The 26,877-nt window shown below is 29.1% G+C and overlaps 4 protein-coding genes across 4 annotated transcripts; all 4 read right to left on the minus strand.

Annotated features, from left to right (window-relative positions):
* Nucleotides 1-1,694: 1,694 nt before the first annotated feature.
* Phum_PHUM413320 (BTB domain transcription factor, putative) lies at nucleotides 1,695-3,155 on the minus strand (the record flags this gene model as incomplete). Its single annotated transcript, XM_002428932.1, has 3 exons — nucleotides 1,695-2,155; nucleotides 2,249-2,395; nucleotides 2,465-3,155. 3 exons carry the CDS (start codon nucleotides 3,153-3,155, stop codon nucleotides 1,695-1,697), a joined length of 1,299 nt encoding a protein of 432 aa, XP_002428977.1.
* A 2,971-nt stretch (nucleotides 3,156-6,126) lies between these two features.
* Nucleotides 6,127-11,117, minus strand: Phum_PHUM413330 (DNA topoisomerase 2-beta, putative; the record flags this gene model as incomplete). Its single annotated transcript, XM_002428933.1, has 16 exons — nucleotides 6,127-6,465; nucleotides 6,546-6,563; nucleotides 6,653-6,794; nucleotides 6,879-7,036; nucleotides 7,122-7,257; nucleotides 7,347-7,549; nucleotides 7,627-7,919; nucleotides 8,007-8,193; nucleotides 8,262-8,602; nucleotides 8,708-9,347; nucleotides 9,428-9,667; nucleotides 9,754-9,954; nucleotides 10,030-10,313; nucleotides 10,457-10,602; nucleotides 10,685-10,865; nucleotides 10,955-11,117. The coding sequence occupies 16 exons, from the start codon at nucleotides 11,115-11,117 to the stop codon at nucleotides 6,127-6,129; spliced, it is 3,672 nt and encodes a 1,223-aa protein (XP_002428978.1).
* Nucleotides 11,118-12,524: 1,407 nt separating this feature from the next.
* On the minus strand, nucleotides 12,525-20,725 carry Phum_PHUM413340 (Cytadherence high molecular weight protein, putative; the record flags this gene model as incomplete). The annotated part of the gene is made up of 12 exons (XM_002428934.1): nucleotides 12,525-12,592; nucleotides 12,698-12,836; nucleotides 12,922-13,093; nucleotides 13,186-13,355; nucleotides 13,441-13,601; nucleotides 13,688-13,952; nucleotides 14,017-18,697; nucleotides 18,784-19,059; nucleotides 19,225-19,283; nucleotides 19,470-19,765; nucleotides 19,835-20,178; nucleotides 20,253-20,725. 12 exons carry the CDS (start codon nucleotides 20,723-20,725, stop codon nucleotides 12,525-12,527), a joined length of 7,104 nt encoding a protein of 2,367 aa, XP_002428979.1.
* Nucleotides 20,726-21,765: 1,040 nt separating this feature from the next.
* Phum_PHUM413350 (lkb1 interacting protein, putative) lies at nucleotides 21,766-26,619 on the minus strand (the record flags this gene model as incomplete). Its single annotated transcript, XM_002428935.1, has 14 exons — nucleotides 21,766-21,891; nucleotides 22,035-22,336; nucleotides 22,415-22,617; nucleotides 22,718-22,818; nucleotides 22,899-22,987; nucleotides 23,016-23,059; nucleotides 23,290-23,431; nucleotides 23,547-23,689; nucleotides 23,804-23,939; nucleotides 24,012-24,113; nucleotides 24,339-24,725; nucleotides 24,814-25,254; nucleotides 25,344-25,793; nucleotides 25,875-26,619. 14 exons carry the CDS (start codon nucleotides 26,617-26,619, stop codon nucleotides 21,766-21,768), a joined length of 3,411 nt encoding a protein of 1,136 aa, XP_002428980.1.
* Nucleotides 26,620-26,877: the final 258 nt, after the last annotated feature.

A 26,877-nucleotide genomic window follows, 5' to 3' on the forward strand; every position in this document is an offset into this window, starting at 1 on the left:
TGATGATGATGATGATGATAAAAATGATAATAATAATAATGTCGATTTGTAAACTATTTATACATAAAAATTTTACTCATAAAAAAAATAATGTTTGACGTTTTTTGTTTTTATTAATATTATTATTATTATTATTGTTACGATTGAAAAAGGTAAACAAAAGAATGTAATTATTAATTTACGCGTAATAATAATAATAATAATGATGATGATGATGATGATATAAAATTTATTATTGATAACAACAATAATGCTTATTTATCGTATCATATCGTAAACGTGATCGAAATAAAAAAAAAAAAAAATTTCGATTTTAATGACGTCATTAATTATTAATGACGTTAGCGGTGATGATGACGAAGTTATCGTCACGATGATAACAATAATAACAATATGTATGTATCCGAAAATTTACATTTATGATAAATAAGCATTATTTATTTATTTATGTATTTATTATTGAAAATAAATGGCAAATTTTTAGTAAATAATTTTTTTTTTGAAATATGAAGCCTTTCCTTTACCTCCCCCCTCCCCCCCTAAGAAAAAAAAATCAATTTAAATAATAATGATAACGTAATAATAAATAATAATAAATAATAATAATAATAACTTTAAAATAACAAATCACCTTATTTTTTTTTCTTTTAACAAGAAAAATTATTATTATTATTGTTAGTAAATATTAATTTCACTGAACAAACGAAAAAAATAATAATAATAATAATCATTGAAAAAAATAATAATAATAATTTTAATAATTATTGATTATTGATTAAATCGATTAACAAAAATTTAAAAAAAAAAAAACAACATAATAAATAAATAAATAAATAAAAAAGTGAGTAAAATATTATTTAAATGAACAAAAAAAAATTACATAATTATTATTAATTAATAAAAAAAAATAATAATAATAATAATTCTTTCTTTTGTTTTTAATTACGTAATAAGAAGAAGAAAATAAAATTTAATTTTTTTATTAATTTAGTTTTTTTTTTTTTTTTTTTAGTGCTTCGCCTATAAAAAAAATACAAGGCCTCACATCTTTATTATTATTATTATCATTATTATTATTATCATCATTAATAAAATCATAAAATTTTTTTCTGTTAATATCGTTTTGTAAAAAAATTATTTTTTTCCTTTTATGTTTTCCTAATAAACCTCACTCAAAGTTCAGCAAAAAAAAAAAAAAAAAAAGAAATAATAATAATAATAATAGTAAATAAATTAAATTAAATTTAAAAAATTAATAATAATAATAATAATGAAATAAATAAATAATCATCATTATTATTATTAATATTTATTAAATCCTATTGTCTATTTTTTTCCAATAATTACATAAATAAAAAATAAATCATTTGAAAAAAATTGACAAATTTTATCATTTCATCTTATTTTCGTTTGTTTGTTTGTTTGTTTGTTGTTTGTTTTTCTTATTTTTTTTTTTTCTTTCTCTATACACTGATAATTAATACTGATATTTTTTTAAAAATAATAATAATAATAATAATAATAAGGCTTGTTAAATATTATTAAACATTATTAAATGTTTCATCAGTAATTTTAACTTGTTTGTTTTTGTGTCGTAATCACACTCGAGTCTGTTTTGTTAAGTAGAATTCGAAACATTCGAAAAAAAGGAATTTTTAATTGTTGTTGTCGTCGTCGAACTCTTCATTCGAGTACTAACTCATTTTTAACAAATGTGCATGTTTCATGTGAGATTTCAATTGAAATTTTCTTTTTCCCCTATATGGACACAATGAACATGAATAAGTTGCAGGCTGTTCACATATCCAGTGTATATGATGCAAAAGAGTTCTCCTGTGTGAATATTTATTACCACATTTAAGGCAAATATATATTTTTTTATCATCCAAATTCGATCTGGAATCTTTCGACACTACATTTTGAATTTTAGGCCTTTTAACTATGTAATTTTTATCTAACTGATTAACAACTTTCAAACATTTTTCAGACAGTAACTGATCACTTTTAACATAATTTTGCTTTCCTTTGGTAACTTGATTATCCTTGAGCTTTAATAAATTACTATCGTCTAATTTAACATATACAAAATTCTCATCCTCATCTGTGACTTTTAATTCGTTTCCGACTTCGGTAAATTCCATGTCTTCTTTATCCTCTTTATAATGAGTAAATTGTAATATAATAATTAATTATTAAAATTGTTTCCCTAAACTTTAATTTCAAATGTTTTTTTTTTATAATGAGTTACCTGAATTGCTGTCTTTTGAAATGCTGTATACAGTTGCAATACTATCATCTATTGAATTTTCTTCATTTTTAATAAAAATATTATGATATTTATTATATATTAATGGAGGAGTTTCAGTTTCTATTGTTTCAATTTCATTTTCATCAGCTGGAAAAGAATATTTTTAGAAATGAAAAAGAAAATAAAAATAAAAAATAAAATGAAAATTTGGATTACCATTAGCACAAGATGGCGATAAAACATCACTTTCGATGAGATTCGGATCGAGCGTTTCAATATTTTCTTCTTCTTTTATATAATCGCAATCATATTTTTCATACATGATTGAATCGCTATTCACCAAATTATTTCCTTCTTCTGCTTCTTCTAAAAATATATTATCAACATTTGTAGATAAATTATTTGAATTTTTTGACTCAGTCGTTTCATTATTTACATCAGGTTGATTTAAATATTTTAATATATTTTGACTGTACAATTCGTAATTGTCTATTGTTGTCGAATCGACAATCGTAGAACCACTTTCGTTAACAATTTTTTCTATTTGAGATGAATCATAATGAGTTAAACCAGCTAACTGTAGAGTTTTGGCAGTTTGAAAAAAAGTTTTCAAATGATCCGGAGATATTTTCGTAACGCCCGTGTACATAAATTCAACCAAAGCAGCTAGTTCTATCGATGATACTCCATCCAGAGTAATAACAGGAGAATCTAAATTATGCTCTTGAAGAATATTATTTAAAACGGGACTATTACATGATAATATTACCCTGTGTACATTGAAACGATGACCTTCCGCGCAAAGTTGGCAATCGAAAAAATTTTCGTCTTGTAAAAGCGATTCAGCAAGAGAAACCAAAGTTTCCTTTTGCTTAAGCCAAGTAAATTGACAAGTACTGTAACTCATCATCGAAAGTCACACACCATTTAATTAAAACCGTTACGGATATATCAAAATTTCAAAATATATATTTAAGACAATAACTACAGACGTACCAACCTCCATATCGGATGAAAAAAATTTTTTTTTTTAATATTATTTAAGGGCCCCGAAAATGGCGGATAATCAATTGTTTACATTTACAACGGTTTTTCATTAAACAATTTGAATTTATTTAAATAATTTATTAAATTTAACAAAATACATAAAATGAAAATGTTCTTCTTTCAACTAAACAAATTAAAAACGGTAAAATAAAAGGAAAACAAATAAATAAATTATTTTATTCATAATATTTTTAAAATTTATATTTTTAATTTAAATTCATTTTTTTTTACAATTTTTTTTAAAAAATATTTATGTTAATATATAAATAAATGTATTGTTAATAAGTTATTAAAAACGAATACATAAAAATAAAAGGAACGTTTAATACGATTTTTTTTTTTTTTTATTTAAAAACTACAACCCGAAATATCAATAATACAAAAAATATTCGATAAATAATAATAATAATATTTATTTATATATATATTATCGAACAAACATTTAAAAAAAAAAAAAAAAAAAAAAACATTTTCGATGTTCGAGATTAAAAAATAAATCGAAATAAAAGTAATAATAATAAAAAATTCAAACGTATTTTAATTATTATTATTATTATTATATTCTAACGGTTAAAACATCCCGCGAAAATTTTCAATTATTTACAAAAACTTATATAAAAAAAAAAAAAAAAAACGCGAAAGGAATGAACGTATAATAATAATAATAATAATCGACGACATTTTACTTTTCTAAAAAAAAAATCACTTCACCCACTATCAGACAAAAATCTTAATTGTAAAAAAAATTAAATTAAATTAAATAAAACTACAAACTATAATCAATGTATACAAAATATTATTATTATTATTGCTTTCATTAGAAAAAATGGCGGTCGTTTGTTTTGTTTTGTTTTGTTTGTTTTTAAAAATTACATTCAATAAAATAAACATTTGTCTCTTGTTTTTCCCCCGTCGCTGTTGCAAAAATAACTGCATGAATTGAAATTTTCACTGTTGGTTCCTCTGATTTGGCTGATTTCTGCGGGGGGGGGGGGGGTCAGTCAGGGCGCGACAGCAAACAACCTATTTAAAACATCAGATATTACTTATTCAAATAAAACAGTTAAGAAAACATTTTTTTTTTTTTTTTTCGAAAGCTTACGACAGACAAACATCGGACGATCCAAAAAATTTAAATTAACCGATGAAATCCGAATCGGAACTGTCGTTGTCTTCGTCGAAATCGAAAAATGTTTTCTTCTTTTTCGGTGGACCACGTGGTTTCTTTTTCCCTTTTTCTACTTTTTCCGGTTTTTCTCCAGTCACTTTTTTCTTTTTCGCCGGAGCTAAAATTTTACAAAATACATTTTTTTCCCATCATCATTTTATTTCTTTCTTTTTTGTAAAATTTTTGGGGAGACAACAAATAATAATAAACGGGGACCTGTTTTTTTTTTTTTTTTTTTTTTAAATTATTTCTTCGCGCCTAAAAAAAAATTAAAAAAAAAAAAAAATGGGACAAACGTGACACATCGAAAAACATCCAACTATAACCATAAATTTATCATCATCATTATTATTATTATTTCCATAGTTTTCCGACCGTGAGAAAACAAAAAAAAAAAAAAAAGAGAGAGAATGAAAATTCTTCATTTTATTTACGTTTTTTCGTTTTCGTCGACGAATCTTCATCCGATGAAATTTCCACAACCGGTTTAGAATTTTTATTACTTCCGCTCATCATGGAATCGAAAAGATCCTCCGACGATGGCCTGGATTTGTTTTTCTTTCTTTCTATTTCGAAATCGCTTTCCGAATCGCTGTCACGACTTTTCCTTTTCGACGATGGACTGCAACGATTAAATTCAATACTTTTTATCGTTCGTACCTTAAACATTTATCGCGATTTTCTAAATGGAAAATTTTTCACGTACGCTGGAGATTCGTTATCGCTATCTAAATCCACGACAACTTTGGGTGCCTCGGCGTCGACTCCATTTAAATTATTATCGTGTAATTCTTCGCTTCCGTCGTCGCTTTCATCTTCGACATCGTCAACTTCTTTGAAATTTAACTTGGCTGCAAAAGAAAAAAAAAAAGTTTTATTTTTTCCCTTTTCCCACCCCCCCTCCCTTCTCGTACAATTAAAAAAATTATCAGAAAATGACAAACCCGCTGCTGCACGCCTTGATACGGTTCTGGCCACTGGAGTGCTTACGAAATCATCGTCGGACCCGCTATCGCCATCATTATCATCATCGCTATCGCTCCAGGGATTCTTTTTTTTTCCTTTTTTTTTACCAGGACTCGGACTATCCTTCTTTTTCGATTTAAATTCTAATTTTGTTTGAACCATATTATCTGATACAAATTAATTTTTGATAAATAACAAATTTTCTCTCTCTCTCTCTCTCTCCCCCCCTCTCTTTATTTACCTTTACTTTTAGATTTTTTCGCCGAAACCTTTTTCTCAATTATTTCAGGTGATAAACCTAATCTTTCTTCGAGCGAACCTTTTTTCGTCGCTTGATTTGTCAGCTTGTCGAGATCGTCGACTTCGGACGTCGCATCCTTTTTCTAAATTCAAACAAACATTATTATTTTTTTTTTTGTAACGAGTTTTCCCCTCCCCTCCCCCCCCCCCATGGGCAAAATATAAAACCTTTTTCTTTTCCTTTTTAATTCCGTCCTTTGCATTTCTCGCAGCCTGATCCAATTTTTCTAATTTTTTCCTATCTTCTTCGTTTATTTTGGGTACGACCCGTCGGCCGACCGGTGACGGCATCGTTTCCGCTGCTGTTAATTTTAATTTTCCCATTTTCCCTTTACCCTTTTTCTCTTTCGACATTTTATCATTTCCCATTTCTTCTTCTTTTTCTTTTTGTTCGATTTCATCCAACTGAAATATTAAATAAAATAAAAATTTTTTTTTTTCTCTCGAAATCCCCTGAAATTCGAGAAGAAGGAAACGAAGGGGGGGGAGGAGGAGGAGGAGGAGGAGGAGGGGGAATAAAAACCTTTTCTAAAAACGCATCCAAATCTTCTCGCCACAATAGAGACGGACTTTTCGCTTGCAACGATTTCAATTCTTTGATTTTATCATCCCTTTTTTTAAGCAATTCGTTTTTCCTTTCCAGAGTCAAACTCCATAGAGGCATTCCGAGCAAATAATCGTAATCGGGACCGGATCTGACGGTACCTTCTTCTTCGCTTCCGCTACCCTCATCTTCCTGATAATCAAAATAAATAAATTAATTAAGGTTTTTTTTTTCTTATCAATTTATAAAAATTCGTAAAATTTTTTTTTTACCCATATTTCTCCATAAGTCTGCGACAAAAATTAAACATCCTTAAATTAAATGTGTTTACGTAAAACATTGAGAAAAGAAAAGAAAAACTTTTTTTTGTTAAACTCACCAATGCTGCTTCCTTATCAATATTCGTTTTCCACGTTTTGACAGGATCGGATTCGTATTTCAATTTAACCAATTCGTCAATCATAACTTTTTTCTTTTTATTTTCGATCACTAATTTTCCATCGCATTTCTCAATTATAAACCTGAAAGAGAGAGAAAGAGAGAGATGAAAAAATTACTCGACTAGGTTTCAAAAACGTTTCGCGATTTTTTTGGTTATTTCGTACCTAGCTTGATTACTTAATTTATCTGCTTCCGATTGTAACATTCCTTCCAGGTACGATTTCCTTTTGACGTAAAATAACATTCTCAAATCGTAGAATTCTTTAAGGATAACCGTGACATCTTCGCTCCTTTTTAAAACTCCGTTCGAATCGAAAGTGCACTGAAAATTATTAATTTTTTTTTTTTCAATTGAAATTTAAAATATTTTAACTAAAAAAAAAAAAAAAAAAAAAAAAACTACCAACCATTGAATTTATACTAATTGTCGATTGTAATTTAAATACTTTATGCAATCCCTCTTCTTCGAATTTTTGCAATTTACTCGGTTCCATTTGTATAACGAATCTAACGGTCGTATCGGTGTTGTACTCTTTGTAATCCCTAAAAAATTTAATCACGTTTAAATTCAACAACGGCCATATTGAATTTTTCAATGACACGTGGATTTAAAATATTAATTAAATGCTCACTGTATCAATGGTGGAACTTTATTCTCAACTCCGTGCAACAAAGGTTCCAAAACGTTTTCCTTATATGCTTGAGTCCATGTTCCTACGGGCAATTCGGTTATTTCCAATTGATTGTTCGAAATTATTGATATTTCTCCGCTTACGAGATACCTTGAATCACCGTAGGATTCAATGTCACCTTTAAATCCCTTGTACCACGGTTTCTGTTGGGATTAAACAATGAAAAAAAAAATTAACTTTTCTTTTTCGAATTTTCATTCAAAAATTCATTTGAACTCACCATGGGAAGTGGTTCGTCACCGTCAAGCATTCTTTTTATATTTTGCACGATTTCTCTCGGATTGTGATTCGGTATTTTCGTCATCCATCCGGTACCGATTCCATCAGCACCGTTGACGAGTACCATCGGAATAATTGGAATGTACCATTCCGGCTCTATTTTTTGATTATCGTCTTTGTTGTATTTCAAAAGAGGATCATCGTGGACGTGAAATATTAGTCTCGTGAGAGGATTAAGAAGGGTGAATATATAACGAGGGCTAGCTGCATCTTTGCCCCCTTGAAGACGAGTACCTGAAAAATTAATTTTATTTTGTTAAATTTTCAATCGACTTCAATAAAAAAAAAAAATTACAAATAATATTAAAATATAATAAATACCAAACTGTCCAATGGGTAAAAGTAAATTAAGATTGTTGCTACCCACATAATTTTGAGCCAAATTTATAATAGTTCCCATTAGAGAAGCTTCACCGTGGTGATACGCCGAATGTTCGGCAACGGATCCAGCCAATTGTGCGACTTTTATTTCTTTTTTATCATTTCTTTTCAAACACGTGAATAAAACCTTAAATATAAACAAATATAAATTAAAACTGTTCGAGTTGCTACGTTTACATCAAAATAAAACCATACTTTTCTTTGTCCGGGTTTAAGACCGTCAACCATGCTAGGAATTGATCTTTCGTTGTCCAAATTACTGAATAAAACCAATTCCTTATTTATGAAATCGGAATAACTGACGGCAATTGTATTTTTCTGATACAAAAATGCTTCTCCCAATCCAGTTTCTCTGCGGCGCTTGCAATCTTCCATCCACGAAGTCAACCATTCCTTTCTTTGATCAGCACATTTTTTACTAAAGGCCATGTTTATGCAATAATCATCTGAAGGGCCGTCGTAGTTGAAAAGTATTCGATGACGTTTCATGTCCTGAAAATATTCTTTCGCTTCTTTAGAAGTCGACGTACCCAAACCTATTTATTTTGTTGTATTTGAAAATAAAAATAAAAAGAAATTTAGTTCTCAATTCCGTAGTATTCGTAAAACACAAAAAAAAGTTGCAATACTTGATTAAAAACCTTTGTAGTATTTTGTCCTGTACAAATGTGCATTTTCCGTTGCTTTTTTCCAATCTTCAAATTCTGGCAGAGAATAAAATGATAATTCTTCTTTTCCTTTTGTCGCTTTAACGATCGGCGTTATAAATTCTTCTAAAAATGGCAATCGTAAGAGGGAAGGCCAATTATGATGTATAAAATTGATTATCAAACCCTTTATGTGAGACCCGTCCTGATCCTGATCTGTCATTATCATTAATTTTCCGTAGCGTAATGTTTTCAAATCGTCTGAACTCTCGTATTTTTTTTTATATTGCAATCCCAATATTTTAATTAAATTATTTATTTCGGCATTTTCTAATATTTGTTTATGCGTCGCTTCCCGTACGTTGAGCAATTTACCACGAAGTGGAAAAACTCCGTATTTATCTCTACCCACGACTCCTAAACCGGAAACGGCTAACGATTTAGCCGAATCTCCTTCCGTTAAAATTAACGTACAATTCACCGAGTTTTTTGTACCCGCGTCATTTGCATCTTCTAATTTAGCTATTCCTTTTAATTTTGTCATTTTTTTTCCGCTGCATTTTCTATCCATTTGAGCTTCGGCTTTAAATTTAGCCCATGATAAAACTGCTTCTATTACTCCACATTTTGTAACCTAAACGAATAAAATTTTGAATTTAATTTTTTATTTTAAACGCACACAGAAAGTTTAAATCTTGATAATTTTGGTCTTACGTTTGTTATAAATTTATCACTTAAAGTACATTTCGACCCGAAATTTTTCATTTGTAACGTCATGTGAGTTTTTGTTTGTGAATCAAAAGTAGGATTGACTATCAAACAATTTATGAATATCCATAAATGATTTTTTATTTGATGCGCTTTTAACTGCATTCCAGCTTTATTTTTTTTATTACACACTTCTAGCAGTTTTTTCACGAGTATATCTGTAACGTGATCAACGTGTCTTCCTCCCTGAGGATCACAAAAAAAAAATCATTTATCAAAAACTAAGAATTTATGACAAAATATAATTATTTGGATTTACATAATTAATTTACCTTAGTTGTTGCAATACTATTAACAAATGAAACTTGTTGAAAATCATTATCAGACATTGTGACAGCCACCTCCCACCTTTCATTAACATTTTCATAAATGATTTTAACTGGATTTCCCGCATCATCTTCTTTTCCCTTCGTATACAATTCCACGTAATCTTTAAAAGATTTTATCGGAAGTCGTTTGCCGTTTAATATAACCTACAAAAAATTAAATTTTTTTTTTTTATTCTAATTGTTAAAGAATGCATGTTATTTATTTATTTATAATTTTACCTTAACTCCTCTTGTAGAAGCAGCGACGTCATAAGCCCTCCTCGACATTAAATCAACAATGTCTTTATCTAAATGAGTCATTTTAAATTTGGCTAAATCAGGAGAAAAAGTTACTTTAGTAAAATCTTCACCGAAAAAATCTGATATTTTAGGATCAGTAGTTTTTGTCATATTATTAGCCCAAGTTTGTTTAAATTTTCTTTTGTATTCAATTGAAGCTGTTTCAAGTGTAAATTTCGTACTGAAAATGTTACACAGTTTAGCACCATAACCATTTCTTCCACCTAACATTCCGAAAAAAAAAAAAAAAAACTCATTTTAATTAATATCAAACAAAATCACAAAAAAATTTAACCCAGTTAAAATCAAATGGTATATATATATATATATATATATTAAAAAGAAAAAGAAACCAAATCAAACAAACCTGTAACTTTTTCTTCTTCATCGTTATAATTAGACGAAGTTAATAAATAACCGAAAATCATTGTCGGAACAAACATTTTTTCTTCTTTGTGTTCAACTACTGGAATCCCTTGTCCATTATTCCATACAGAAACTGTATTGTTTTCACTAAAATAAAATAAAGTAGAATAATATTTAAAATGAAAACAATAAATTTAATACTTTTTTAAGTAAAAAAAAAATAACTTACGCATCTATGTCTATTTTAATGCAATCCATTTTTTTATCTCTTTGTTTATTATCAGCTGCATTTACCAAAATTTCATCGAATATTTTATACAACCCAGGTACATATGTAATATCTTTTTGTATCATTTTTTCTGTTTCATTATCATATATCCACATATTTTCTTTTACAGGTTCGACAGATCCTAAAAGCATTATTACATATATAAATTACAAAATTTTTGGACACAGATTTTCGACAAAAAAAAAATAAAAAGTTTAAATTATAAATTACCTATGTAAGTATCTGGCCTTAATAAAATGTGTTCCAGCTGGGATTTTTTCTGATATATTTCTTCGACAGTAGTTTTTGATTTGATTTTTTTTGCTGGAGGCACAGCATTATTGTGTATTTCATTGTCATTTTCTATCATTATTTCTCCATTTACCTTCTTCATCTATTTTAAATAAAAGAAAACCGCGTGAGGTTTATCGAAAATTTTAACTCAAATTATTCTCTCTATTAAAGTATCATTGATAAATAATTAACGATCCAACTAAAACACTTTGAATGTTATTTCTCCTTATTTTCAAATTCTAATCATTTTAAACTAAATCAATTAAACTAATTTTAATTAAAGAATAAAAAAATGACAAATTTAGCTTTGATTCGATGAAACGTTTTACTTAACTAACCCGCCAAAATATACATTTTTAATCAAAAATATTCAATTTTAAAAATATGGCGTATTAGAATATGAGTGGCGGGATAATTATTATCTTAATGGGGTTCAATGAAAAATCGAATGGTAACGAAATTATTTTAAAAACGAACCCCTAATTGATAAATTTATAGCATTCGAAAGGATATCCGTAAACTAATTAAACATTAATATTAAATTCTTACCTTTACAGTAATTCTGACAGCGTCCTAAGCCAAAAGGCAAACAAAGAACCGAAACACTTTTGCCAACACGAACGAATAAAATATTAAATATGAAATTATATTTTTAATTATTTCAAAATTCTTTTTTTTAAATTATTTCACGTATTTAATCATTTTTAGAATTAATTTCGAAAAATCACGGCATAATTTGTCTCATAAAAACTTAAAATGCCATTTTATTTCGAATAAAATTTTTCATTACATGTGGCAACGCATCTCTAACGGTTTTTTTTCCCCTACTGATATTTCTTCATATTACGTTTTAAATCGAGTAACCTTTTTAATTTAACCAAGAAAAAAATCAATTATTTATGGATTTTCATTCTAATTATAAATAATTATTATAAAAATTAATTAGTGTAAATATTTTGACAGTTTTTTCAAAAAAAAAAGTTTAAATCTATCAGGTAATCTTATTACTCATATATATAAACACTTTCCATACCCGGCTTAATTTTTTTCATTTTTTTTATTGTAATAATCAAAACTTTTTATCATTTATTAATTTAATTAATCATAAATCGATTAATTATTGATGATTTAATTCTTTTTTAAATAAATAAATTAATAAATAAGTAAAATTTTTACTTTTCTTGTTTCACAACTTCAATACCCCTACAAAAAAAAAGATGGAGGAGGAAAAATAAAGAAAACAAAAACTTTTTTTTTTTTTTGAAATAAATTTTTCAAATTTATATATTTACGTACGTATTTTTATATATATATATACTTTTTTTTTTAAAAAGAAATAATAGTAAATCATATTATTTTTTTGTGTTTTTATTATTTAAACAATTTTTATCATATTATAAAATAGATTCGCCACAGCTTCACGACCTGAAACATGAAATTCAGCCATTTTTAGAATTAAAATAATTTATGGAAGATAAAAATAATAAATTTGTTACTTACGTTTTAATTAAAACGTTTGAGCTGGATACTGAACTGTTGTAAGTGTTGTGGTTGTTGTCGTTTGACTTTGATAAACTGTTTAAAAAAAAAAAGTTTTGAAAAATTTCCCTTTTTTGGGGGGGTAAAGTATCCTGTCATTCTCTATTATTATTATTATTATTATTATTAACAATTCGTTACCTGGAAACTGTGCGTCACCGACAAAAGGAAACCTCGCGAAAAAAACCGGTGGTGGATCTCCGGGAGGTGGAGGAGGAGGAGACAAATCATCTTCTTCGTCGTCTCCTTCGCTCTGGATAATTTGCCTAATTATTTGTACCTGGAAAAACAAACAATGCGTTATTTTGCGTTGCATCGGGAATGAATGATTCCATTCCCTGATTGAATAAAATCTTTTTCCTCACCTTAACCTTTTTCTTGACTTTTGTCTTTTTCTTTTTATATCTTTTTTCTTTTGGTAATTTCGGCTTCGGAGACGGCGGAGCATTTTCTTCTCCTCCCGACGTTGACGTTCCCTCTCCCGGACAAATTCCGTCGGCGAATTTGACTTCTTTTTTTTCCGACGGCGGTTTAGGCCTGGAAAAAGAATTGAAAATTTTAATTTAAAAAAAAACTTTGGATTGAAATTAAAATAAAATTTTTTAGCTGGAGCCATTTTTCCAACGTACATGAATCCAGCTGTGATTAATATTCCTTTTCCCGCGGGAGGAAGAGTATTCGGAGATGACACGGTTATGATTTCAACAGGAATGGGAGGACTGGGAAGATCCAATCCGTCCATCAGTTCGTCGTCATCAACTTCTTGACCCAACATCAAACCTTCATCTTGAACGCTTTTCTGTAAAATAACATTCGATCGTCAATTTTTACGGTGCGCGCGCGTACCTTAAAAACCTTTAAAGGAATTTGATTCTTTTCGTAACCTTTAACTTTTCGTTAACGCTCATCAATTTAGCTTCCCTCCTTAGCTGCCTAGCTTTCCGTCTAGCTTCCCTTTCCATTTTTCTTTTTTCCTTTTCTTTTTTTCTTTTCTCCCTTTCTAATTGTATGGCTTTAATTAAAGGATTAATGATCGCCTCGGGATCTGAAACATTATTATTATTATTATTATCACCTTATTCTGTATTAAGAGGCAATAAAAAAAAGACGTGAAAGGGAATTCCATCTTACTTGGCGTGGAAACAACCGAACTTGGTGCCACAACCGCAGTTGCTTTTTGAGTCTTGGCAGGAGGTACGGGTGATGTATTTACAGGAGTTCCGAAGCTATTATTGGCAGAATTAAACGCCATCGGTGAACCTTGAACCGGTTTTTGAGAAGGTACCACTTGAAGAACATTGCCCACCTGCATGATCTGATGACAGGTATTTTTATTGGGTGATGATTGAACCGAAGATTGTTGTACCGAAGGAATGACTTCGACGATGTTTCCGACCTTGATAAATTAAATTAATAAGCAGAATTTTCCACGCGTAATTAAAACTTATTTTTTAACGTACCTGAAGCATCGAACCTTGCGCCGACTGAGAATTTCCAGCATAAGGCTGGAAAGACCCATACCCGACGTTTTGCTGTTGTCCGTTGTAATACTGAGAATTAAAATCGGAATTCGCCGACGCGGGATGATGATGATGATGATGATGATGATGATGATGATTTTGATAAAATTCGCTTCCGCCTGAATGATTATTTTCACAATTGTAAGAATTTGAATAATGACCCGAATTGATGTCTTGAAATTGTTTGCAAATGTGATACTGATCGTTTGGTCCTTGAGAATTCGAACCCATCGAAACACCCAATTCCAATTCGATCCTTTGATCCAGGCTTAGTCTCTCGGGAGAATTGGGTTTTTCAAATTCGTGATTTTTAACGGTTATTAAATTACCGCCGGTTAAATCATCGGAATATCCGAAATCTCTCGGTGGATATTCCCGTCCGTAAAAGTTCATATCCGTTTCGTTTATTATGTCGTCCGACATGCGTGAAAAACTTGTCGAATTCGAATTCACTTTTGAGTCTTCGCTCATCCTTTCGATGACGCTTATTTTGTTTCGGAAAGATTCCGAGTAGTGTTGTGAAAAACGGTTTTCGTTGCGAGGCGACACGGAACGTCTAGGACTGTATCCTCTAGCCGAAGAATTTCTTTTTCTCGGAGAATCACGTCTTTTGGGACTGAGACTCTGTGAATTCCGCTTTCTAGGACTTCGCGATCTGGATTTCCTTCTGCGATCGGGACTCTTTGAACAACGATAACGTCGCATCGGACTTTTCCTTTTGGGACTCCTTCTTCGAGGTGAATAAGAACTCCTGTCTCTACGCTTCGGAGATCTTCTTCTCGGACTTCGAACTCTTGGACTTTTTCTCTTGTCTGGCGTTCTGCTTCTGTTTCTCCTTTTCGGTGATAAACTTTTTGATTTACTCCGTCTTTCTTTCCGCCTTCTTTCTTCTTTCGACTTTGAGCCAGAAAATTTATCATGAGATTCTTTATAATGATGATCGGCTGAAATTTTATCGTAATTATTATTTCTAAATTTGACTTCGTCAGAAGGATATATATCGAATGATTCGGAAGAATCAATAAGATTCCGGGCAGAATCTGATAGTTCTACTGAAGAATATCCAACTAAATGAGATTTATTCCAAAAGTGGCAATCCGAAGAAGTATTCAGTCCCGTTAAAACAGGAATAGGCCGAACGGTTTCCTCCAAGTCCTTATAGTCGGATGAACCTTTCAAAGGTTCTATTTCAAAGCTATCACTTCTAATCTCTCGTTTGTCGGCTTTTTTATTAGTTTTATAAGAAGGCTCTGGTGTTCTACTCTTGCGATTTTTTGAACTTTTACGACTTTTTTTCTCTTTGCCGGAGCCTTTGTCTTTTCTGCGACTTTTATCATCGCCGTCTTCCTTACTTAAACTTCTTTTTTTTCTTTTACGATGACTACTACTACTACTACTACTCGTTTCAGTTTTTTCTTTACTAATACTTCTTTGTCTTTGGCGTAATAAATTGTCATTTTTTTCTCTAATTTTTTCATTTAACTCGAGAGATTTTTCAGACTCTAACTTCTCTTTGTCGTCTAATTTCAAAAGATCTGCATTTTGGAGTTTGCAATTAACATCTTCTTTTAATTGTTTTTCGGATTTTTCAAAAATTTCATTGTGAGACGTGATTTCCAACTGTCCTTTTTTATTATTGATGTCGACATTTTCTTCATCCGATTCATCTTGAAAAACGGACGCTGCTTTTGATATTAATTTCTGCTGAGGTTTTACATTAATAACTTGTTTCTTCAACGAACTTTTATAAGAATCCTGAAGCAAAACGGTCGATAATGGAATAACGTTGTCACTTTGAGGAAAAGACTTGTCGGGAGACGAACACTGTTTGGAATTCGACGAAATGACGTCTTCTGCAGTTGATTTGTTATTGGAAAGTGCTGAAAATTTACAAACATCCTCAGCAAATCTTGTTTCGCCAGGAAGTATAATGTCAGTAATACGAGGCAACGGAATTTTATTTAATTCAACATCCGCATTTTCTGCAGAGGTTTCACTATCGGTGTTCAGGGGATCGTAAACTTCGTCTTTTGAAACGGTTCGTTTTTCAGGTTTATTACCATCTTCTAAATCAGAAGCCTCCGAGTAACTGTGACCGGGACTGTACAATTCGGATTTGCTATGAACAGACATTTCATTTTGTTTTCCGACCGATTGAAAAGGTCTCAATTCCGAACTGGTGCTCACCACATTTCCATCATCTCTAATTTCCGTCGCGTTTGAAATGCTTTGTTCGGTAAGAAAAAAATCTCTCGATAATTCTTGACCGAAACTGCAAAAGCTGTTTTCGTTGAAGGAAAAGTTAGAGAGAGAATTTTTCATGGCAGCAAATGCGGATGGCACAGGTATTTCGGAACTATTAACGATACTGCGACTGTCAAAACTTTGTTCGAATCCGGATAAATTAAATTTTTCTTTACCGTTGAAAATATTAAAATTTTCCGCCATTTTATCCGATTGTTTTACGTCAGAAGATGCGACGTTGCTCCAACCTTTTTTATTCTCACGTTCGGCGTCGGAATAATCGTCAGACGAACTGGTCTCCCAATCGTCTTCTTTCAATTCTTTTTTTTTCTTTTTTTTAGAAACTTTGACGGGAGTCGTTCTTTTCCAACCCGGTTCTCTGTCGGTAAAATTCAACCGGTTGCTTTTATCGAATGAATCTTGCAACAAAAAATTTTCTCTCCAGCCAGAATTATAAGCGTTTTCCTTATCCAGGTCCTCGGTGATTTTAGTTTTAAATTTTTCGTCGTTTGGTTTTTTGTTTTTATCCGATGCGCTGCTTTCGCTGTCGGAATCCGACGAAGCGTACCTTTTATTTTGCTTCCCTTTTTTAATTTTTTCATTAATGTTTTCAAGGGATTTTAAATATTTCACATCATCCAAATTTCCAACGTAATTTTGTTTTTTGTAATCTGTTTCAGTTTTACCATCGGAATCGGAGGTATTTGAAGTACTTCGTTTCTTTTTCCCCTTCGTTTTGTCTTTTTTTCTCGGAGATTTACCGGAAGAGTCGGTACTATCAGACTCATCCGATGACGAGGAACTGCTTCCTTTCGTGCTCTTGCTTTTTTTCGCCGATTTCAAACTCTTCTTCGATTTTTCTTTGGACGTCGATTCAGATTTTTTACTTTTTTTATTTTTGTTTAATTTATCAAAACTATTTTTGTCATCGGATTTGCTTTCGTTGTCTCGCTTTTGCTTCTTTTCCCCCTTATTTTTTTCAATGAAAGCATCGGTTTCTTCGATTTTTCTCAACAGCAAATCATTTTTAAATTTCAAATGTCTTAAAAATGCATCTGATTTTTCATCATCGCTGTCGGCGTACGAGCTTATTTTTTTCATTGGTTTTTTCTTTTTTGCCTTTTTTTTCTTAGATTTTTTATTTTCGTAATAACTATCACTAGAACTTTCACTTTCACTCGTGGAAGAATCGTTTTTATTTTTTTTCTTCGTTTTATTTATTTTTTTCTTCTTTTTCTTAGACGTTTTACTCTTATCAGATTCAGTTTCGCTTTCGGATTCGTAAAAATCAGACGAGGAATCATCACTGCTGGATGTAGACTCATATTTTAGGTTTTTTTCCTTGTTCGACATTTTATCTAATTTTTCTTTTTTGTTTACCTTTTCAACATCTGCTTTTTTATTGTCTTCTTTTATTTTTATTTCTGCATTATTTTCATTCGTCAGAAATAAGTCCGAACCGGTACTTTTAATCGAATTAGTAACCTGAGTTTTAAGTTTTTCCTCGTGATCGCTTTCTTTATCCCAATCGGTATCTTGTATTTTGAAATTTTCCTTTTCATTTTGTTCGATTTCTGAATTGGAAATTTTTAATTTTTCTGGTTGTGAGGATTCCTCGGGGGCCTTTTCAATTTTGTCCGTATTCTCGTTCACATTTGAATCGAACGAAACCATTTTTAAAAATTCTTCATATTCGGATGCTAAATTTTCCGATGCTTGATTTGACGCATTCGTCAAAATCGTTTCACTTTTCACTATCGCTTCATTAAATACATTACACGATTGATTATAATTTACTCCTTGCACGGACTCTGACATTTGATTGCTTGGATTTACATCCGCGCTTTTTGGTGTTTCAATTTCCTTTGGTGCAGTTGATATATTATCATTATCTTCTTCCGAAGTCGCTATTTCCATATCAACTTCGGTGCGAATCACTCCTTCTTTTTCACTATTTTCCCCTTCGTAATCACTATCCCATTTGGAACGAACTTTGACGCTGTTTAAATCCAAATCTAATTGAACTTTAACATTTCCAACAACCATTTCTTTAATTTTCAACGTGTCGGCTTCGTCTTCGGACAAGTAACTGTCATTGACCAAATTAACACGTTTTTCTGCCGAACTTTTTTCCTTATTTTTTATTGAATTTAAACTTTCTTTTTTAACGAACGAGTCAATTTTATCGTTCGGTGTTTTTTGTCGAGTGCTCTCTTTACAAACTAATAATGATGATGATTTCGAATCGAATTCTAAATTTTCAACATTATTCACATCAAGTTCACGGTTGGAAGGTTGTAAAAACAAATTACTAACGGGATACCAATTACGGGTAGTAGAATTTTCTTTTTTAAAAGTATCTTTAAAGTTTGTTTCACTGAAACAAAATGAAATAAATTATTTTTTTTGTAAGTAAAGAACTTTGAAAAAAAATTTTTTTTTTTTTTTTTTTTCATTATTTACTTATTAATTATAGATTGTAAAATTTTCAAAGATGAAGAATCACAATTTTCCAAAAGCATAGTTCGTGGCATGTAAAATTGAGAAGCATGACGAGGATTTTCAGACCAAATTAACATTGGTTTTGATTTCGTATATTTGATTATTTTTTCATCGAAATAAGGAGGATCCGTTCCGTAATTTGCAGGTTTTGCCCTTAGAGGTGACATCATTTTAGGTTCTTTTTTTAAATAATTATATATTGGTTTAAAATCATATTTAGAACAAGGAGAATTTGATCTGTAATAAAAGCAAAAACGAAATAACTACTGATGAATTCATGAGATTCCATAAAGAAAAATTTTTTTTTTATTTAAATACCTTCTTCGTCCCTCTTTATGTTTTTCATAATTTTTAAATTGTGATTTTAAATGAAAAAAATTACTATCTAAAATTAATCCCAACTCTTTAAAACTTTTCCAATTATCTGGTAATTTTTTTATTTTCGGTAAAGTATTTAAATTCTGTAATACAAAAAAAAAAAAAAAAGAAAACCAATTAATTAACAATTATCCAACAATTATTTTATGTTTTTTATTATACTACTTATTGAAGAAAACTATTCATCATACATCCTAACCCTAAATAGTAAAATAGATGTTTTTTAATTATAGGAAATCATTTATGATGGCGGCCATTTTAAAAATTACCTTTTTATCCTGATTTGATTCCATAGTTCCACCAAGACTTGGACTCCTACTTTTATTTCGATTCTCTTTTTTACTCCTACTAGATTCTTTATTTTTCCTACTATCATTTTTCTTTTTTTGCTTACTTCTACTCCTACTCCTACTTCTCCTGTGACTTCTACCTCTACTTCGACTCCTAGTCCGACTTCTTTTCCTCTTGGAACTTTTTTTATATGTTTCATTATCTTTATCACTAAGTTCACCTGAATTATTTGAAACACTGTCATCTTTTTTAAATGAATTTTTATCGCTAGAAACTAAAGAAAATCCCAAATTAAAAATTTTATCGAGTAGCTTCTTTTTTTACATAGATAAATATTATCCACCTGACGAAACGGCAATTGATTCTGTGGCTTTGGCTAACTCGTTCATTTTTGAAATATAATAGTTGGGTAAATTTTGCAAAAGTTTCCTTTTTTCTTCTTCAATTTCACTTATTGTAGCTCTGAACTGTTCTTGAACTCCAGAGCTTTTGTTAGGATTTGGCGGCTTTTCTTTAATATTTTTTAATAGTATATTAGTCTTAACTTGTTTTTTAACAACATTAGGTTGCTTTGTTAATGAAAATGCCATTAATCTTTTTTTCGCTTGTTCTTTTCCCAAGACTTTGGGTTTCAGTGCATTAAAATCTTGATTATCATCATCAGATTCCACTTTGCTTGGGGAATATCTGGAATATTATATATACTGAAAAATATTTCTCATTGTAATTAAAAAAAAATTAACACAAATATGCAGACTTACTTATAACTATCTAATAATTTGTTTTCATCAACCACACTTTCTCCAAAATCGTTTTGAACAGATGAAAAAAAATTTGGACTTTCTATGAGTTTCGATTCGATATCGTAAGAACTCGATATGGAGGATGTAAGAGGAAAATAATTATCTTTGTTTTCGGAACTAGGATTTTCAGGCAAAGGTATTTCAGTAGGTGAAATATTGGAAGGTAAAAAAATTCTAAGTTTATCGCTTGAAAGTGTGGGATATTGTGTGTTTTTTAAAGAATCTGATGGGGAGGAAGGTAATTCTTTATTTTTAGGAGACAAAATTAATGAAACTGAATTAACATCATTCAAAGAAACATTAACTGAATGTGAAATATCATCCAAATTTTCCTGGGAAAAATCATAATTTGAAGTAAAACTACTAAGTGAATTTTTTCGTTTAGAAATTTCCTTTTTAGGAGAATTAGAAAATTGAATAGGTGATTCCATAATAAAAAAAAAAAAAAAAAAAACCTAAGCGTAGATTAATAATTTAAAAATGGTAATTAAATGTAAAAACTGCTGAAGAAATAAATCATTGTACCTGCAATGAAATTAATTAAGAAATATTAACTTTAAATTAAAATTTTTGGAATTTGAAAAAACACTATTATGTATATTTAAATTTTTTTTAAAAAAATTATATTTCTTAACGAATAAAAAAAATTTTAATATATATAAAACATAAGTACTTTTACATATATACATATACATATAATGTTTTCAAATGTAAAACATTTTAAAAAAAAATTTTTTTTAAACATTATTAATTAAAATATCGGACAATGAAATAAACATTAAACATAATTTAATTACTTTTTTCAAATTCTTTTTTTATAATCAATTTAAAAAATAAATCATTTAAATAACATTTTTGACAAAAAAAATTCCGTCAATTTTTTAATAAAAGTAAAACCGTATCTATCTCGGTAATTCTAAACAAAATGGCCGCCAATACAGTTTTGCCAACTTAAAACCCGCTATTATAAAACTGTTAAAATTACGAACAAACCTTATTTTCCCGCCATTTTTTTTTTTTTAATAAATAAATCCATTTTATCCTTCGTAATTTAATTCCACAAAATTTATACTTGGGCACAAAAAATAAATAAAAATAAAACGAAAACAAATTTTAATTTGATTTATTTTTTTTTTTTATAATCGAATAAAGTAATTAATAATTCGCAGTCATAATTATTTTTTATTTTCTTTTTACAAATATATTAAATTATTAAGCACCCATTAATTATACGCCGTAATATTACAAAGAAATATATAAATATATATATTGAATAATACATTAATATAAATAAATCGTAATTAATTAATTAATAATTAATTTCATTAATAATTAAACGGTAAATTATTATTATTATTATTATTAATATTCAATTAATTTAAATTTACTTATTCGTTATTAAATGATGAACTAAGTTACAAGGCACATAAAAAAGCGTGATTTAATTATATTTTAATTAAGGACGATATTTTTAAATGTCTGATATTTTCAAAGGCACAAAAAAAATATTTTCCCACGATTCTTTAACAAATTTCAATAATTCCTGAACGCATTCTTCTCCTTCCATCAAAAAATTCCAAACGTCACTTTCTTCGTTCTCACCGTTGAAAAATTGTAAAATTATTTTACATTCATTTTTCAACTGAAAAAAAAAAAAAAAAAAAAAAATTAATAAAATTATAATTAAAAAACAAAGACATGTATACTATTAAATTTTGACATCTACCCCCCGGCACTCACCACTTTTTTTAAATTTTTCATTTTTTGAAAACGTTCGAATACGGGAAGATCGTTCGATTCGACGAATAACCAATTTAACGACCCACCGATTAATACGATATCCGTAGAATTCGTTAAAATTCCGCCATATTTAATTTCCGTAGAATTCAAATCGTTCGTTATCGTGCACGTGTTAAATAAACAAAAATATTGTATGTTTATGTCGTCTAAACAAGTTGAAGACAACAACGAATGTTGTAATGACATGTAAGGTTTCTCCAAAATCTCTTTATTTATTCTGGTTTTGTTGAGACAGTGCGATTCTGAAAATGCATTATTATTATTATTATTATATTACGGAAAAAAGTTTTTCTTTCGAGAGAGAAAACAACCACTCGTACCCGATGTTAAAAATTTCAAAAAATTTCGAGTCCTCGTAGAATTCATTAACAAAATCAAATATTGCTTCCATTTTTTACTGTTGTTGGGTGATTGAATTTTAACAGCGAATCCTTGGTGCCACGTTAATGTGTATATATATTTAACTGCGTTTAAATTAAAGCATAAAAAATCTATTTTTTCTAAAAAATTTCGTGCGTCGTCACTGAAAAATAAAAATTTTCAATCAGACTCACGTGATCCGGCCCATTATTATTATTATTATTATTATTATTATTATTGATGAACTCGTTGTCAATAATTACCCATGTTCGCCATTTGTTATTTTTAAAAAATATAATTTTTTATTCGACACGATTATGCAGGATGGAAAAAAATTATTTGTGTTGAATGGATTGACGACAGCCTGAAAACACCAACAAGTTAAAAGTTAACAAAAAAAAAAACAATTTTTACTTATTTTAAACGCCATATTTAATTACGTACTCGAATACCGAAAGAAAATTCTTCTTGTGCATCTTCGAAAACATTTGTGTACAGTAAAAGTTTTATTCTATGATCTAAATTTGTAAAATCTGAATATGAGTATTTAACAAAATCCACCGCTTTCTTCTCCTTTTGTGCCTTCCTTATTTTCGTTAACACTCCTGAAAAATATTTATATAGCGAAGAAAGTCAAAAATATCAATGATAAAAAAAAAAAAAAAAAATTTTAACGATAAAGATTTGTGAAGATTTGCAACAACAGAACAAAGATTTCAACAACCCAAACTCTTTTTCTCATGCATTTGTTAATAATAATAATAAAAATTCAGGGTATGTAAAACGTGTCAGTAGAAAAACAAAACAGTCAAAAGAAGAGAAAACTAATAAATACCAGCCTTGAAGAATCGGTTCATCCATTTTTTTTTCAATTTCCAATTTTTGAAAATCTTTTTTCCCAGGTTTACCACCATTCGAATTCGAATTGTTTGCGTTTGAATTCTCGTAAGCCGTGCATATGCTGTCAGTAACCGATCCTGAAATTTAAATTTTTAAAAAAATTTTTCGTTTTTCTATTTGAAAAAAAATTACAAAACAAACAAACAAACAAACAAGCGACAAGAAAATAAGTAGTTGGGGTTGTTTTATTACCGGATGAACTACTTTCTGTTAGTAAAGCAGGCGGATTATTTTGAAGAATTTCGGTGGTTGATAAATTTGGCACAAGTGTATCATCAGTGTCATCATCATTTTCATTTATTTGCTTTTGTGCAGACGGATTAGCACTAGGGAATCTGATAGTAAAAAATCAATGAGTAAATTAATTATTATTGTTATTTTGTTTCATTCTGCTGCTGTTGCTGCTGCTGCTGCTGCTGCTAACAAAAAATAACAGAAAAAAACTTTACTTGGTAGGCCCATCGATGATTTCTATACTACTCTGACTTGGATTACTCAACACTTCGATATCGCTATCTGATTTTTTTATGTTGTCCTTTTGAATTGATGATAATTCACCTATTTCGTTTAACGATGCTGCAGAACCTGTAACATTTAACAGAAAGGTTTCATTCTTTGCGTCATCATTCCAAATGTCGATATGTATCCCAATTATACCTGCACTCGATTGGGAATACAATTCGGAAGATGATTTATCTTCGCTAGGATTTCTAAAACTTTGAAAAAATCCACTCGCACTAAAACTCCTGTTGTGAGATACTTTGCCATCCGAATTTTTATTATTATTATTATTCTCGACATTTTTCCTTTTCGAATTGTTTAACGGAAGTGGAACTTCATCCAACTGGAGTATAAATTTACTATGGCAGAAAGGGCAACAAGCGTTGTCATCTAAAATAATAATTAAATAATAGAAATCATTTTTTTTTAAAGTAAATCAATACGTTCGTTATTGAACGTAAAATCAAAAAAAAAATGGCGTACCCGTTTTACCGGATTTGATTTCAGCGGAAAATTGAGAACTGCAATTTTCACATTTGTAAACAATTTGATTCATATCACTTAACGTTCTATTTTCTAATATCTCAACTAATAACTTATATAATACGTTGGCATCGTTTTCTTTAAACGAATAAATCCTTTCTTTTTTATCTCTTTTAACCGTATTGAAAACCAATTGTAATTTGTTAGGTTTTAATTTGATGCAACTTTCGAGACTACTTAAACACCATTTTGTTATTATTTTTCTTTTTATTAATTCTCTTTCTCGTAATTCATTTTCTGTCATGGCTAAAAATAATTCATCTTGTATTGTGGTTCTACCATTCCCTTTAACTTCTTTCAAAACCGTGAAAATATTTTCATTTTCACCTGAAAATTCAATCAATCAATCACAATTAGTTTGATTATGAATTGTTTGTCGAAAAGAGAGCAAAATGTTAAAATTGTGTAAATATACTTGTTTCTTTTTCATCATCTGGATCTTGAACTTCTTCTGTATTCGAACAATCATCATTTGTGTAATCAATTGAATTTTCTTTTTTCTTATCAACAGCGTTTTCCTTTTCCCTCGAGGTTTCAGCAGAAAAATAATTCAACGTGCTATCTTCATCGTTGCAAGTAAAAAACGAATCCTGATTATTTTTTTCCACATCTTTAATGACAGTTTCTGGCGGTTGGGTTTCAATTACAGCCACTGTGGTTATTGTATTTTTAACAGAGTCTAAAGCTGCATTGAGACATAAATCATCACAAGGAGTTGATGTCGAAACTTCAACAGAGGGTAATCCCAAAATGTCTTGAACTACAGAACTTCCATGAACCAGCCAATTATCCACTCCATATGCAGATCGAGTGTGTTCTATTCTTTTTTTTGTAATTAAATGTTCAGTCGAAGAATCTAAATAAAATTTAATTTTACACATTAAAAATAATTTAAAATGACTAATTGTAAAATTTAAAAAAAATGAGGAATAAAAAGAAAATTACTCAATGATTCCAATTGATTATCTATAGCTTTTTCTTCATTGGTGCCATCATCCAAATTAGGTATGTCAACCAATCTAGTTTTGCCAGTTTTTTTTATCGGTATCGATGATTTTTTCAAATAATCATCTGAATTTAGAGATTTTTCACTGAATTTCTCTTCTAATATTGATTTGTTTAAAGCTAAATTTCCATCACAGAGTTTCAAACCAACACAAGCCTTTTCTTTTTTACACAGTTTGATTTTATCTAAATAAAAATCATTAAAGGAAGCATTAATGTGAAGATATTCAGCTACTTTTAATCTATAATTTCTATAACAGCTTATTGGATTTCCAGATAATGAAAGACATTTTAATGTAGATATGGATAACAGCATGTAAAAACTTCCCCAATCTGAAATCCAATTATTCGACAAATCCAATTCATTTAAATGAGATAATCCTTTGAGGCCTGTAACGAATAATTAAAAGTTAAAAAATAACACAAATGAAAATTTTATATCAAGAAGTATGCTTAATTCAAATGAAATACCTTTTAAATTTTCAACATAATTATTTTTCATAGCTAGAAGTTCAATTTTTTTTTTTGCCGATTTATGAAAAGTAGGTATACTGTCTAAGCAGTTGTAACTTAAATTAACATATTTCAAATTAGGTAAACATTCGATGGCTTTTACATCGGTTATTTGATTGTGACTTAAATCGAGTACTTGTAATGATGGAGCCAATGCAATAGATTTATCAATCACATTTATTTTATTAAAACTTAAAACAGCTTCTCTGAGTGTGTTCCAAACAACATCACAAGTATTATCTCCCCCACACTTAGAAAAAAGATCTTCGAGATGTGACAAACATCTATCGCACACCACAGATTCTAATCGAGATTGTATATTTTTAAGTCCGACAATTTCATTAATTGATACTTTTTTAATTTCTAAATATTTAATGTTTTTAAAATTTGATATATCTACTTTTTTATTTAATAAATTTAAATTAGAATTATTTGTTAATTTCAAACTAACTGTTTTTTGTATGAAATCATTTAAAAATTGCAAATCTTTTAAAATTTGTCTACTCTCATTTTCCGATACAATATCATAATAAAGTTCATTATCACTATTATTTACATTTTCCAAAATCAAATTAAATTGATTATTTAATTTTTGTAACAAAACAGCATTTAATGTAAATTTACTTAAAGCCTTTAATACTTTATCACCATTTTGATGCAAAATGCTAGCTAATTGTGATATTTCATCAATATCACTCGACATTTTGAATCTGAAAAAAATTAATTTAATTTGAAAAAAAAAAAAACATTTTCTTTATCAAATCGAAGAATGCATTTTTAAAAATTCACAATACCTTGTGATGACAACAATTTACATAATAATTTCTATCACTAATGAATTAATAATTAAGTCAGTTCTGAACATAAACAAAAAAAATTTTTGACATTGAAAAAAAAAAAAATTAATTCTAAAAAAATAAATAAATAATAAATTCTTTTTTTGGTAATTTCTCTTATTAAA

Source organism: Pediculus humanus, genomic scaffold (assembly GCF_000006295.1).
Source record: "Pediculus humanus corporis 1103172108180 genomic scaffold, whole genome shotgun sequence".
NCBI classification, from domain to species: domain Eukaryota; kingdom Metazoa; phylum Arthropoda; class Insecta; order Psocodea; family Pediculidae; genus Pediculus; species Pediculus humanus.